We start from the raw sequence: 15,459 nt of genomic DNA, 5'->3' as shown, positions 1-15,459 counted from the left end.
TTTATTAATTTAAACTCCCTTTTTCCTCTGAAAATGACCCTTTCAATAATATAATAATATTGTGACACTTGAGGACATTGTTTAATCCACCCAAGATTTAAAACTTTTCGCCCCGGTTCCAACGAGCTATAACACTAAGGTTGGAATTAAATATTTTAATTAAATTTAAGCAACCCTAGTAAAATAATTAAAATAACTCATTAATGTACCAAATTTGCAAAAACTTGTCAGAACACATCAGAATCAAGTTCTGATCGCACCGGAGTGATCCGGTTGACAAATAATAGCAAATGAGGCTGATCGAGTGACTTACTAAAAATAGACGGCTTCTCCAAGATTCTTGGAGACCAATCTAGAGGCCAGAAATCACTTCGGAAAGTGGCGTATAACTCCACTAAACTAATTGAGCTCACTGGAAACATCAGATTACTCATCTGAGCAAGCTGACATGAACCCGGAGTGTCAGCTACTAAAGCTTGCTAGAGAACCTAAAAAATTGGGGACCTTACAAGGAGTGCCACACCTGTCAGATGAACAAGGATGAGCATACTACACCCGCTGGTTTGTTGCAACCACTACCTATTCCCAATCAGAAATGGGAAAGTATCTCGATGGACTTCATCACTGGGTTGCCTAGGGCTAATGGCAAGGATTGCATTTATGTGGTGGTGGACAGATTGACTAAATTTGCTCATTTCTTTGCCATTACCAGCTCATTTACAACAGCTCAGGTTGCTGATGTATTCTTTCATGAGGTGCTTAGACTGCATGGGCTGCCTAAAAACATTGTAAGTGACAGGGACAGCAAGTCTTCAGGTTGTACGACACAATGCTTACTCGAAGCACGAGTTATCACCCGCAGACTGATGGGCAAACGAAAATTGTGAACAAATGGTTGGAAGGCTATCTTAGAAACTATGTCTCGGAGCTGCCGAAAGCATGGGTGAGATGGCTACATTTGGGGGAATATTGCTACAATTCCTCCTATCATATGTCCATCAGGATGTCCCATTTCATGGCACTGTATGGTTACGAGGCTCCCAGCTTTGCTGATTTGATGTTTGGTGATAGCAAAACCCCTCAAGCGAGGGACATGGTGCAATGGTGTCAAGATATTTTGAAGGCTTTGAAGAACAACCTCCAGATTGTGCAGAATCAGCAGAAGATGTACACTGATCAACAGCGTGTAGAGCACTCATTCGAGGTTGGAGACATGATCTATCTTAGACTTCAGCCTTTTAGACAGTCCACTCTCAAGAAGAGTGGAGCAAAGAAGCTCAAGCCGCGTTTCTATGGGCCATTTAGAGTCATCAGAAGGGTCGGTGTTGTGGCTTATGAGTTGGAGCTACCAGCAAGTAGTAAAGTGCATAATGTCTTCTGCGTGTCTCGCCTCAAGAAGTCACTTGGGCATAATGTTGTGGTCTCTTCAGATTTGCCTCCCTTGGATGAGGAAGGACAATTGGTGTTAATTCCAGAAGAGATCATTGATTTCAGGGAACACTCCTTGAGAAGGACAATCAAGGAGTATTTAGTGAAGTGGAAGAACTTACCTGCGAAGGATGCCACTTGGGAGAGTGAGGAGATTCTATAGCATCCTGGCTTGCGATTAATTGTGGGCAAGCAATCTTGGGAAGGGTGGACTACAATGTCCCCTTCTCAGTGATGAGAAGTTCAGTTGGCCATTAGCCTATTCCGGATACCCGTAGGCTAACTGGAAGCAGAAATTAGGGTTTCCAACTTTTGTGGAGATCTGCGTGTGTTGTTTGATGATGGACTAGTTGGAATTCTACAATTCAGACTATAGATTCCTTCTGGGTTTTCCGAGAGTTTCGCAAAGGTGTGACATGCATGTTGTTCGAGGAAATATTCTGAACTTACTATTTTTAGTAACTTGATGGCAGTCGTCAGGTTTTTGGGTTTTCTGAGCTCATCCACAAGGTTTGAAGAGCAATATTTTTGGAGTTGTTTTCAAGACTTACTATTTTTAGTAAGTGCTATATCAGGTAGTGCTATTCTTAGAAATTCAGTGTAGAGCTCCAACCCAGTTCAGTTTTAATGGTTTCAGTACTTTAGTTTCCAGCTCAATTTGACATTAATCAATTGTTGAATTAAAGGTGATTTATTATATATTATTACCTTAGCCCAAGGTTTTAATATTTAATTTTTGTGGAGGAATGACTTAGGAAGGGAAATATATTTTTTTTTATCCTAAGTCTCATTTTATTTCCTAAGTTAGGTGGCACCAAGAATGAAAAATATTTCACGCTTTATGATGTTTTTATGTTATAACATGACCTTGGAAAAGTTCGACTAGGAGGGTTGAAGAGGGGACGCCAAGCCTTGAGGGGTCATGAAATGAAATGCAAGTGAAAAAAGGTGAATTTGGGCGCCATGTGAATTTGAATTTGAGCCTCCAAAATCTATAAATAAGAGTGTTGAGCTCTCATTTGGGGAATGTTTGATGAATGATAATGGTATGCTGTCGAAATGGTGCTAGAATTGAGCTTTGAAGTTGAGAGCTTTCTAGGAACAATCAGTTTCGTGCTTGAAAGACAGTACCTAGCTGATTATTTGTGACTATCTTTCATCCAGAGAGATAGATTGTGTTGATAGAAGAGATTGAGAGATTTTCAGTTTTGGTGTGTTGGGTGTGTTTCCAGTTTGCTCATTTTTGGGGTGGCTATTGGTGATTTTCAGTCATATCTTCCTGCTCGAGTGACTATTTGTTTTTGGGTAATAGCTCACTGGAAGCCTCTCTGCTGGGCGATTCATCATCTAGAGGCTCGTGACAAGTGGTTTGGTGTGCATTTTTCTCTTGCTAATCAAACTTCCCTGTTGGCCTTACATTTCCAGCCTGCCCTAGGGTAGCGTGCAACATTTTCATTGGTGATTTGATGGGGTTGTTAATGTGATAGCTATGGCTAATCAAACTTCCCTGTTGGTCGTGCATTTCCAGCCAGCCCTAGGGCAGCGTGCAACATTTTCAGTAGTGATATGATGGGGTTGTTAATGTGATAGCTATGGTCAGATCCTTCTGGCCGACATAGCAAATGCAAATGTGTGAATGGCCTATCGGCCTTACACATTTAATATGTGCGATTTAATTCTAATGATTTTTGATTTGGTAATTCATATTTGCACTTATATCTAAACCCGCCACCCTTGGTCTATAAGACATGTTAATTATAAGTAATAATGATGTAATCATTATCTAACTATAGACGTGTTGGTTAGAATATAACCGCTCCTTATGAAGAGGTGTGTTGGTCAATGTAAAGCCGACTTGTTGAAGGAGACGTGTTAGTTGGTGACATCTATGCATGGGTATAAAGATCGGGTTCATCTCTCATCATAAGCATCGAATCATTCATCTCTACAGATCAAATTATCATTACCTTCAGCAGATTCATATTTTCTCCTTCGGCGATTCATATTCTAGCAGATCATGTATATCTCTAGCAAGACCATCTTCAGCAATTCGTTGATGATCATCTACAGCATATTGAAGAATACATACTCCAGTGAATTGTGTATTGTATTCAGCATATTGAGTCTCTTATTCAACAAGCTGTGATCTTCATATCAAACCTATATTGTAGTGATTGATTCTAGACTGAATCTTCTCATTGTATAGCTTCAAAGTGTGAAGCATTTGTAAAGACATTTTGCTAATACATTACAAGAGATTAATTGTTGGGTTTTTCACCTTCAAGAGGAAGGTTTTCCCAGGGTAAATTTTGTGCATTTGTGTTTGAACTATCTCTATCTAATCTGATCACTAAAACTTAACATGGTATCAGAGCCACAATAAAGAAAAATCGTGATCAGATTTCCCTTCAATTGCGATGTTTTCTCTCCTCTTTCACTTTCAAGAAGAAACTTCAAAGCCTCGAAAATGGTGAACGACCTTAAAGTTGAGGATAGGCTTGAAGGCGCATCAAACTTCACCTCATGGAAGTTTAGAGTGCTTATTGCACTTGAAGAAAATGATCTTCTTCAGTTTGTGGAGGAAACTGATTTAACAGAGCCAGAAGATCAAGAGGAGAAGCTTCAATTCAAGAAGAATGCCATAAAAGCAAAGAAGATATTAATCGACTCCGTGAGGGATCACTTAGTGCCTATCATCTCCAAGATGACAACTGCGAGAGACATGTTCAAGACCTTGGAAGGTCTATAAGAGATTAACAACACAAGTAGGGCTCTTGTGTTGAGGCAACAACTTCATCAAGTAAAAATGGCGAAAGGAGAATCTGTTATGTCATTCTTCATGAAGATTTCAGAACTAAGGGATCAACTAAGCTAGACCAAGTGATTGATAAAGACCTTGTTATGTTGGCATTAAATGGCCTTCCTTATTCATGGGAGCCATTTATTCAGAGTATAAGTGGAAGATCCAAGCTACCTAAGTTTGATCGACTTCAAGCAAATTGCATTCAAGAAGAATCAAGATTGGCAGCTAGGGGAATTGTCAAAAGTTCTCAAAATGAAGACACTCGTGTTTTTGCCACCCAATCTACTAAGAAAGGAAGGAATTGGAAGAAGGGCAACTTCAAAAGGAACAGAGATCAGAAATCAGATTTCGCACTTTATTCAAAGAAGAAGAAGATAGATCTCTCTCGCATTCAGTGCTTTAGGTGTGACAAATTTGATCACTATGCAAGGGATTGTTTGATGAGACCTAAGCAACAAGGGGCAAACATTAATGAAGTCTCCACTCAGAAGGAAGCTGAAGATAACTCCAATGGATTCCTCTTCGTATCAGCATTATCAAGCAATGTTCCTATGGATAGTGATACCTGGCTAATTGATAGTGGAGCCTCTAGACACATCATCGGCTATCAGGAGCATCTTTCAGATTTGGTGGAGGATTCTAATCTCCAAGTGATCATTGGAGATGATGCACGCTATTCAATGAGAGGGTTTGGTGCTACATCACTCAACCTAGAATCTGGAGTCTCTCTTCATCTAAGTGATGTTTTATTCGTGTCGGGAATCAAGAGAAATCTTGTGTCTATTTCAGCCTTGGAAGATAAGGGCTATCAAATTGCATTTTTAGAAGGGAGAGTTCTTGCATGGCCAAAGAACTTCAGCATCAAAACTGCTCGTGTGATCGGTAATCGACATGAGAGTCTGTATAAGCTCTCCACTCTTCCAGTTCAAGCTCTTCTTCATGACTCTTCCAGTTCCAGTGAACTATGGCATAGAAGACTTGGGCATCTACATTTTAGGGCTCTTCCATCACTAGAGAAGATGGTCACAGGTATTCCTAAACTTAATCATGTACGTGATGGTACTTGTAAAGGTTGTGCTATGGGTAAAAACACTAAGAGTCCATTTCATAGTAGTGAAAGTAGGTCTAAAGAAATTCTAGATCTTGTACATTCAGATTTATGTGGTCCAATGTCAATTCCATCCTGTTGTGACGTTTTCACACATCGCCCCATTGCAAATGGGGACCCCCACTTTTTGCTTTCTGGGCTTAGCCCTTTTGGTTTTGTTGTTAGTCGTTTTAGTGTCTTAGCCTTTGCATTGAAGGGATTGAGTCAGGTGGATCTCCTCAAGAGGTCAGGTCAATTGAGTGATTAGGGGTTATTTAGATCATTCCTAGGGGTTTTTTTGTGTACTATCTGATCGCACTTCAAGTTGCTAAATCAAACCTTGGTTGAATGCATAATGTCTTCCTAGGTCCCATCCCTTACATCAAGGACAAAGTGAATTTGCCTTAAGAAGTCTGGAATGTCATCCTGATCCTCAAATGTCCTTAAATCTAGCATTGTCTAGAATGTCATCCTGATCCTGAAATTTGACAAGTCTGGAAAATTGAAGAATCCTCCAAAAACTAGATTTTGCATTATAACTCCTGGAGGTCCGAAACCACTCTGAAACATCCTGACAATATATATGGAATATAACTTAAAGTATAAGGAAGAAGAAAGATATAAGGAAATGTCATATTCCATATATGAATCTTGACGGAGAGACTAACATGTTAAATTTCGCTCCTGACCCTTCCAAAGGGTCCAGAGCAAAATTTCCCATAACCCCTATTTGCTCCTTGTTATGACCAAGATTTTGACTTCTAAGGTATAGTTGGGAAGGCTTTGATATGTGCTTGCCTTTGAAAAGTGATTTGAGACAAAGAAATTGTGAAAATTGAGCTAAAATGCTAATTTCGCTCCTAACCCTTCCAAAGGGTCCAGAGTGAAATTCCTAGGAGGTCTAATGTTTTGACTAGGTCTTTGAGCTGAACCCATTCTTAAACAATTTTGGAGGCAAATGATTTGATCTTGCTCTAATTGAGCAACTTTGTCCAATTTCACTCTTCACCCTTCCAAAGTGTCCAAAGCGAATTTCACTATAGGGCCTGTCCCTGGAAAGGATCTTGAGCGAATTTCATTCCAATGCCCTCTTGTTGATGATTTAAGGTGAGAAATATCATGTTAGAATGAATATATCATGTATACTTAATCATCCTTTGTTTGTTTTGCAAATTAATAAAATCAAGATGGAAGAGGATTAGGCCAAGAAAAGGAAGACCTATTCAAGTTCCATCATCATCAAGGACACCTCAAAAGCATGGAGGACTCAAGGTGCTTCTAAAATGTTGGAAGACTTCAAGTGTTCAAATAGTAAAACTAACCATCCTCAAATATCTTCATCCTACCACATGGAGAATCCACAAGATATCAGACGAAGGATCTTATAACACTTCAAGACAAAGAGAGCTACTAAAGAAGGTGACTTGACCATGACTTCCTATCACCATAATGCAAAATCAAGAAGGAGGCTTCATCAAACACATGGGAGTAAAGGGGGTACATCATCCATTAAGTACACCAAGGACAGAAGAAGACTAACCAAGGCACAAATGCCAGACAAGGTGGCATCCCAGTCACTATTCCTCCAGTCAGACAGGTCCACCTCAGCATGTCCAGATTCAATGTACCTGACTCACCAGTGATGGCACAAACTTCGAGGCACCTACCCTGTTTCCTATTGGTTCTCAAATATTGAATGTAATTTTCTCATTGGCTAAAGGAGTTTGTTATAACAAACCCTAATTTTTTCATCTTGTAATCCTAGCCATTGATCGTAAATCAATCAGAGCCATCAAATTGTAAAGAGCTCCCTATATAAAGTTTTGGCTCTTCATTTGTAAAGGTTAATAGTTGGTTAATAGAGGTTAGAATAGCTAAGAGTTAGTAGCTAGAATAGTGAATAGAATATCAATTAGAGTAGATTAGGAAGAGAAGGCAAGAAATTGTTGCTTTGATTGTAAATGAACTCCATTTTCATTGAAGTTATGGTGAAATGTGTCGTTACTTTGCAATATGCATGGTCTCTTGTTGAATCTTCATTTTAGATGGTGGTTAATTAGATTGAATGAAGGAAGTTATTGAATGCACTCGCGTGGAATCCACCTAGTCCAAACCACTAACCCCTTGTTGATTGTAAGTGCTCCCTATGTGGTCAACTGGCATTGAATGAGCTTAATCTCGAGTCGTTACATGTCTATTGGTCATGCATTAGCTTGAATGGTGATCAGTGTTTGACAGTGATGATTTGAATATATTTGAAGCATCCCTTAGAAGATCGCACTGAGTTGGTGTCGGATTGTTCAACCTGATGGTGAGACCGAGCCCGGTAGGACTCCAACTAGTCATTCATCCATCTTCTCTCATTCTAGGTCTTAGAGTAGACTTTCTGAGCCCTGTATCTTTTGATGTTTCTTTATCTTCCAGCCAGTAGATAGGACTCGCGTTCCAACAGATCGGACGCTCAGGCATTCGAATGTAAGTCCCCTTGTGATTCCAACATAATCACATCACACCATAAGAGCTTATCCACACGTAGAGACCCTATATATAAGAACCTTGGAGTCTTCTCGAATGACCTTAGGCGAAATCTTCAGCATTCGGGGAAACTTTGTTCAAAAGAGGATAAGATACCTAGGTATTTTATTCTGTGTTCGCATGTGCATGAAAAACACATCAACACATCCCTAAGCGGATTTTTGTATTATGTAACTTTCATAGATGACTACTCTAGGAAGACTTGGATTTATTTCTTAAGGTCTAAAGAGTCTGATGAAGTCCTAGGTAGATTTAAAGAGTTTAAGACTCTAGTAGAAAATTTATCTGGAAAGAGAATTAAAGTTTTAAGGTCTTATAATGGAGGTGAGTACACCTCAGGTAGCTTTCATGATTTTTGTATTGAGGCAGGGATCAAGAGGGAGTTTTGTGTTCCTTACAACCCTCAACAAAATGGGGTTGCAGAAAGAAAGAATAGATCCATTATTGAAGCTGCAAAAGCCATGATTCATGACCAAGATCTTCAAACTTTTCTATGGGCTGAAGTTTCTAGACCAGCAGTGTATGTTCAAAATAGATGTCCTCACCGGATATTGCAGAATATGACTCCAGAAGAAGCCTTTTCAGGGATTAAGCCTGATGTAAGCCACCTGAGAATCTTTGGTTGTCCAGTGTATGTCCATATTCCCAAGGACAAGAGGACCAAATTGGAACCTTCTGGCAAGAGAGGAATATTTGTGAGCTACAGTGAAACCTCCAAAGCCTACCGAATTAACATTTTTGGTCAGAAGCAAATAGAAGTGAGCAGAGATGTCACATTTGAGGAAGATGTTGCATTCAAAAAATCAAAGGGGTCTCGCATGGAGATGGATGATGAAAATCATGAGACTCCTCAAGACATGGGCATTGATCATACTCTTGAGATTCAGAGGGAGTCCACTGAACATGTAGTAGATGATGATCCAATTGAACCTTTGGATCCTACTAATGGGCCTAGAGATATTATTGTGAGCCGAAAGAGACCTCTTTGGGCAAGAAACACTATGTAGGAGGCAAAATAGTTTGCAGCTCCTAGAGGCACATTCAGAGAAAGTAAAAGACCACAGAGATTCTCTAGCTATGTTGCATTGATGTGTAATCTTATTGAGACTGAACCATGGAAAGATGCAATGGATGAAGAGTATCAATCCATTATCAAGAATGATGTGTGGGATTTGTTCCTAGACCTGAGGGGAAGTCCTTTGTATCTTCCAAGTGGTTGTACAAGATTAAGCATGTAGCTGATGGAAGCATGGAGATGTACAAGGCTAGATTTGTGGTTCGTGGTTTCTCTCAAAAAGAGGGAATAGACTATGAAGAAACTTTTGCTTCTGTTGCTCGCTATACTTCCATCAGGACCATCGTTGCCATTGCAGCAACTAGGGGATGGAAGTTACATCAAATGGATGTGAAGACAGCTTTTCTCAATGGTGCGATTGAGGAAGAGGTCTACATTGAGCAACCTGAGGGTTTCGTGGTTCATGGGAAAGAGTCTCATGTATGCAAATTGAAGAAAGCTTTATATGGCCTTAAGCAGGCTCCTCGTGCATGGTATAAAAGAATTGACAGATACTTAGTGGGTTTGGGTTTCTGCAAGAATGATGCTGATCCAAATCTTTACTTCAAGGTATTCAATGGTGAAATGTTGATCTTGGTACTATATGTTGATGACATATATTTTACCAAGGAAGATCATCTCATCCTAAGATGCAAGGAGTTGATTTCAGAATTTGAGATGAATTACCTAGGACTCATCCATTTCTTTCTAGGTTTGGAAGTATGGTAGAGGCCTAATGAGATCATCCTAAGTCAAGGAAAATGCACCATTGACATCTTGAAGAGATTTGGAATTTTAGATTGTAAGTCTATGTCTACACCGATGGAAACTAACTTGAAGAAATTGAGGGAAGTTGCAGCTAGTTTAGATCTTGTGGATCCTACCATGTACAGGTAGTTGATTGGATCCTTGATGTATCTAGTCAACACTAGACCAAATATTTGTTATACAGTGAGTGCACTTAGTCAGTTCATGTGTGAACCAAGACAGATACATCTAGTTGCAACCAAGCATATCTTGAGATACTTGCATGGCACAATTGGATATGGCTTGAAATATTCTTCCAGTGTGTACTTGAATTTAGAAGGCTATTCTGATTCTAATTGGGCAGGGAGTTTTACCGATCGGAAGAGCACCTCTGGTTGTTGCTTCAATTTGGGATCTGCTATGATTTCCTAGTGTAGCTGAAAGCAGTCTTTAGTGGCACTGAGCACCGCAAAGGTAGAATACATTGCCGCATGTGTGGCAACTCATGAAGTAGTGTGGCTTTGGAAGCTCCTTGCAAGATTGTTTGGACAATCGTTGGAGCCTACTACTATTCATTGTGATAACCAAAGTTGTGTGAAGCTTTCGGTCAATCCAGTGTTCCATGACAAAACAAAGCATGTTGAGATCTAGTACCACTACATCAGAGATATGGTACAAAGGAATGCTATTCAGTTGAGATACATTTGTACTGAGGAACAAACGACTGACATTCTCACCAAGCCTCTCGCCAAAGTGAAGTTTGTGCATTTTCGAGACAAGCTTGGAGTTGTGGAGAATGAAGCCCTTGCTGAGAGGGAGTCTCAGCATCAGTGATTTCTTGAGATGTATTTTAATGCATTCTTCTCTGTGAGAGAAGTTTGAGGTGCAAACCCTTGTTAATGCATTCTTCTCTGTGAGAGAGAAGTTTGAGGTGAAAGCCCTTGTTCCACCCTCTGCAAGTAGGTATGGTGGATCCATCCTCTGGGAGTAGCCATGGTGGATGTCATGTGAGAGACTCCATGACTCAGCACTTGTGTTTATTCACCCTCTGGGAGTAGCCATGGTGAACGTCATCACTTTGAGTGACTCTGTGATGAGTACTTGTGTTCATTTGCATTTCCATACATCGAAGTAACCATGATGGACCCACCCTCTGGGAGTAGCCGTGGTGGATGTCACTATGTGACTCAGTGATCGAGAAGGATTCCTCCCTAGCTAAGAGGGAGTGTTAATGTGATAGCTATGGTCGGATCCTTCTAGCCGACATAGAAAATGCAAATGTGTGAATGGCCTATCAGCCTTACACATTTAATATGTGCGATTTAATTCTAATGATTATCGATTTTGTAATTCATATTTGCACTTATATCTAAACCCGCCACCCCTGGTCTATAAGACGTGTTAATTATAAGTAATAATGATGTAATCATTATCTAACCATAGACGTGTTGGTTAGAATATAACCGCTCCTTATGAAGAGGTGTGTTGGTCAATGTAAAGACAACTTGTTGAAGGAGACGTGTTGGTTGGTGACATCTATGCATGGGTATAAAGATCAGGTTCATCTCTCATCATAAGCATCGAATCATTCATCTTTACAGATAAAATTATCATTACCTTCAGCAGATTCATATTTTCTCCTCTAGTGATTCATATTCTAGTAGATCGTGTATATCTCCAGCAAGACCATCTTCAGTAGTTCGTTTATAATCATCTACAGCATATTGAAGAATACATACTCCAGCAAATTGTGTATTGTATTCAGCATATTGAGTCTCTTATTCAACAAGTTGTGATCTTCATATCAAACCTATATTGTAGTGATTGATTCTAGAGTGAATCTTCTCATTGTATAGCTTCAAAGTGTGAAGCATTTGTAAAGACATTTTGCTAATACATTACAAGAGATTAATTGTTGGGTTTTTCACCTTCAAGAGGAAGGTTTTCCCAGGGTAAATTATGTGCATTTGTGTTTGAACTATTTCTATCTAATCTGATCACTAAAACTTAACAGTTGTTGAGTTGGGGGTCTGATCGCCTATCCTCTAAAATTCATTTGCCGCCGGTTTGGAGTTGTTTGGTGGAGTTTTGAGTGAGTTGTGTGCATTTCATTGTTGCTGGTTTGTTTTTGGTGTTGCTGATAGTTTCATTTCGGTTTTGATTAAGTGTGTATCTGGGTTGCAATTTCAGTGTTATCCATTGTAATCTCTAGTAGAACTTTCCTTCCATTAGAGTTGATAATTCTCTTGTTCTGACACAAGTTGCGGGATTCATTATTGTAAGATTGTTTCAATAGTATTGATCAATCCCTTTGCTGCAATTTACTTGTATCCCCCACTGCATAAGTGGAAGAGGCTGGCCATACTACCTATCTTTGTTTGTAATGTTGTCCTCCCTCTGAATAAGCGGTGGAGTTGATAGTAATCTTTATTTCCAGTCCTCCTGTTGCATAAGCGGTAGAGTGATTGTTGTTTCAATTTTTGTTTTTTCCTGGCTGGTTTTCCGCCAGGAAGTTTCAGAATTTCCATCACCCATTATATAAGTAGAAGGGGCTGGCTTGCCGTCCAAGTATTGCAATAATTATTAGTATTTTGCAACTAACGATCCTCTCAACATTGTATGCTCTCACCTTCCCAGATTGGGCACTTGGTGATTAGAAAGTGGAAGGGTTGCAGTTTTCAGAATTATTGTATTTTCATTGCTAACCCTAACGGGTCCTTCTTGTGTTGTAAACTACTAAATTTCAAAAAAAAAAAATTGTGGGGATATTTCAAAAAATGTGTTGTAGTTCCCTATGTGCAAACTTAATTTGTGCATGCCCATTTTGTGTGTTGGTTGGCTATGGAATCACATGCTCCCTTTTCTCATTGGCGCAGCATTCCTTTTGCCCAAAGCCTCATATAACTTTGTTGAATGCAAGATCTTTTTGCACCAAACGCTCTCCTTCATTGCATAGGCTCATTGTGTTGTCTATCCTCACATGCATACTATAGTGGTCAGCTGATGTTAGATGCAAAGCTCTTGGTCATCCTACCAAAATGGATTTGTTAGATGACATAAATAAAATTTCCAGCTGCCAAACTTGCTGAATATTCATCCTTCAAGGTAGCTACATCATGTGGCAGTTGTACATTCATTATTCTGGGCCAAAATTCAAATGTTATAAGTTTGAAAATTGTGCATATCAGCTATTGTAAGTTGCTGCAGCTTTTTGCATTCTAATAAAAGCATTTTGGAGGTGATTAATCGGTGTTTAACTCAAATCCATGCAAGTTTGATACCTAGGGTTCCTTTTTTGAATTTTTGTTGGCATTTGAATGTTAATTCATTCATAGCAGCGTTGATATTTAATATTTTAGAGCTTTGACTATTCAGATCAAGTGTAATTACATCTGAAATAGTGTTAAGCTGGTTGTCTGCTTCAAATCAGATCTTAACCAGCATTTTTCATTTGGGTTATTTGTCATCTATAAGTGAATCTTGCTAGATTGGGTGAAGTTGAAGTTCTCCAGGCATAGAGGGTTTCTGACAATACATTTCCTGTGATTACTTTCATTTTGATTTTGCTGTCCTAGTTTGTGTTTTGCATCAGAAATCAGAAAATATACAAAATTTCCTAGTTGGGGCCACTATAGAACATGTTTAAAATTTTGTCTATAACTTAAGGTTGTAGGATTGGGGACATTACAACAAGTCTGTGGTCATGAATGTTCTTTTCCAATTTATATTTTTTAAGTTCAAATTTGGTCAACTGACCCTCATCACCTTCTACCTTGAGTTGATTAAATACAATGTTATTAGCTAGTATTTACAAACATTCAATGCATACACTCTAATCATCTTTCATTACCAAGTGCAATCAAGTGTTCAATCATTTTAGAGAGCAATCAATAGCAATACATTTCGATTTGGTGCAATAAAAAGAATAAAGAATGTGCATCTTAGGAGCTTGGCTGCTGTTTTCAATACTTTTCAAATTTCAAGATGATGATCAAGATGCAGTGCCCTCACAGCTCAGTTGTACAACTGCTTAACAAAGGTATATAACAACAGTGGCAGCCCAAACTTCCAGAAAATGCAGTGTGGAAAACTGTAAATTAGGTAAACTTGTAGGACAGAACTCTACAAATTGCCAAAATGAATGTAGAGCATAGGTACAGATCTTTGGATGCTAATTCATCCAATACCCATGAGCTTGTCCTTCTATAGGGCAGATATCTAGGGCAAATTTCACCAACATAGAGGTAGTGTTTCCAATGCCTCACATTAGACACACTCCAAAATCTTATCCATTTTGCATCATTCTTTGATTATCAAATTAAATATTACCTATCCATCATATTCAAATTTTGAAAGTACACTATATAATTTACCATTCTCAACTACCAACTCAGCATGTTTAATTAATCTAGGCTGATTGTGCTCTACCCCATATAAGAAAACATTATTTTCCTTCTAAAATATAAGCATCCACAAGGCAGTACATCATCTCTTTTACAAAGAAGTATGATACAAAGCATTGAGAATATGATTAATATCGAGTGAAAGCTTAGAAGAATCCTTGAAGAGAATTAGCCAAACAAAGTGAATTTGTATGACAGAAGCCAAGCCAACACTTCGAAAAGTAACTTAATTCTCTACGTTAGCTGTATTAGGCTCTTAGCTAACTTTGAAAATTGAATTGCTATATTGTATATCTATTTGGAATAAATGTCTTCTAAGGATTGAAACTTTATGATTCTGTTACAAGTTTAATTCACGAGGCTCACAATTGAATAATGGACACATCTCCCAAAGTTCTGAAATGTTTGTGCTATACCAATTCATGACCCTGACTTCTTTTTAGAGTAATAGAATTTTGAGAAATAAATGGGATGTCTTATGTGTTTTTTTCACACTTTCAATGCAGACATCTACTTGGTGGGAGGAGGATGTTGATTTAGAGTATTCTGCAGCTTGGAGGAGCTAAAATTGTATATTTTCTTTATTGAGTTTAGTTAATGATTATTGTTATTTAATTTTGCTAAGATACATGTTTCGAAACAAATGATGAATTTTGTGTATGATTATTGCAATAGTCCACCAAGGTTTGTTTTGCTTGGTCTTATTCCTTTTTCTCTTTTGGGGGCTATGATGTAAATCTTGGGTTCTAAGAATTATACGTTTATGGACAAGTTGAGTGGTGATAATAAAAGGTGATATATCTATCTATATGTATATATGAGAGTTTATTTTTTATTTTAACATACAAGTAGTTGTAACTTGTAAGTATTTAAAATTAGTTAAATGGTTAATTTCAAATAATTAGTTGTAGTTAAAATTATTTTTAAAAGACAAATAATATTAGTTAAATTTATTGAAAAATAATTTTTAAAGTATTTTGTATTATAATTTGCAAAAATAATTTAATTTTAAGGAAAAAAAAATAATTAAATTTATTTATTATAAATATATAAATAAAAGTTAAATTTAGTTTGCAAGATTAATAAGAATATATTTTTGAGTTCTAGAAATTATTGAATTCCAAAAGTATAGATTGTTTACTAAATAATTAGAATTATATTGACTTATTTTCAAAAACAAGTTGAAATAGTGAAATAGTTAAATTTATCTGCCAAGTAATTAATGTTTATTAGTTCTTGTCATAGGCATAGATTTTCTTTCACGAGTTATTAATAAAAAAATTAATTAATAAATCAAAATTGATAATTTTTTTACCAAAAAATACTATTAATCTTTTTATTATGCTTTCTTCCCTTAAAATGTTGGCTCAAATGGCCAAATTGAATAATTCCCAATTTTAAT

The 15,459-nt window shown here is 37.8% G+C and overlaps 1 protein-coding gene across 2 annotated transcripts in view; it reads left to right on the top strand.

Moving 5' to 3' along the window:
* The window catches only part of LOC131067765 (protein LPA3), a 268,122-nt gene extending 253,249 nt beyond the window's left edge, over positions 1 to 14,873 (top strand). For both annotated transcript variants that reach the window (XM_058002908.2, XM_058002918.2), the window contains exon 12: positions 14,564 to 14,873. In XM_058002908.2, the coding sequence (XP_057858891.1) occupies positions 14,564 to 14,623 (60 nt within the window). In that variant the 3' untranslated portion in view covers positions 14,624 to 14,873. The remainder of the gene's footprint in view (positions 1 to 14,563) is intronic.
* The last annotated feature ends 586 nt before the right edge of the window (positions 14,874 to 15,459 follow it).

This window comes from Cryptomeria japonica, chromosome 5 (assembly GCF_030272615.1).
Source record: "Cryptomeria japonica chromosome 5, Sugi_1.0, whole genome shotgun sequence".
NCBI classification, from domain to species: domain Eukaryota; kingdom Viridiplantae; phylum Streptophyta; class Pinopsida; order Cupressales; family Cupressaceae; genus Cryptomeria; species Cryptomeria japonica.
This window is presented reverse-complemented; position numbering and strand designations above follow the sequence as displayed.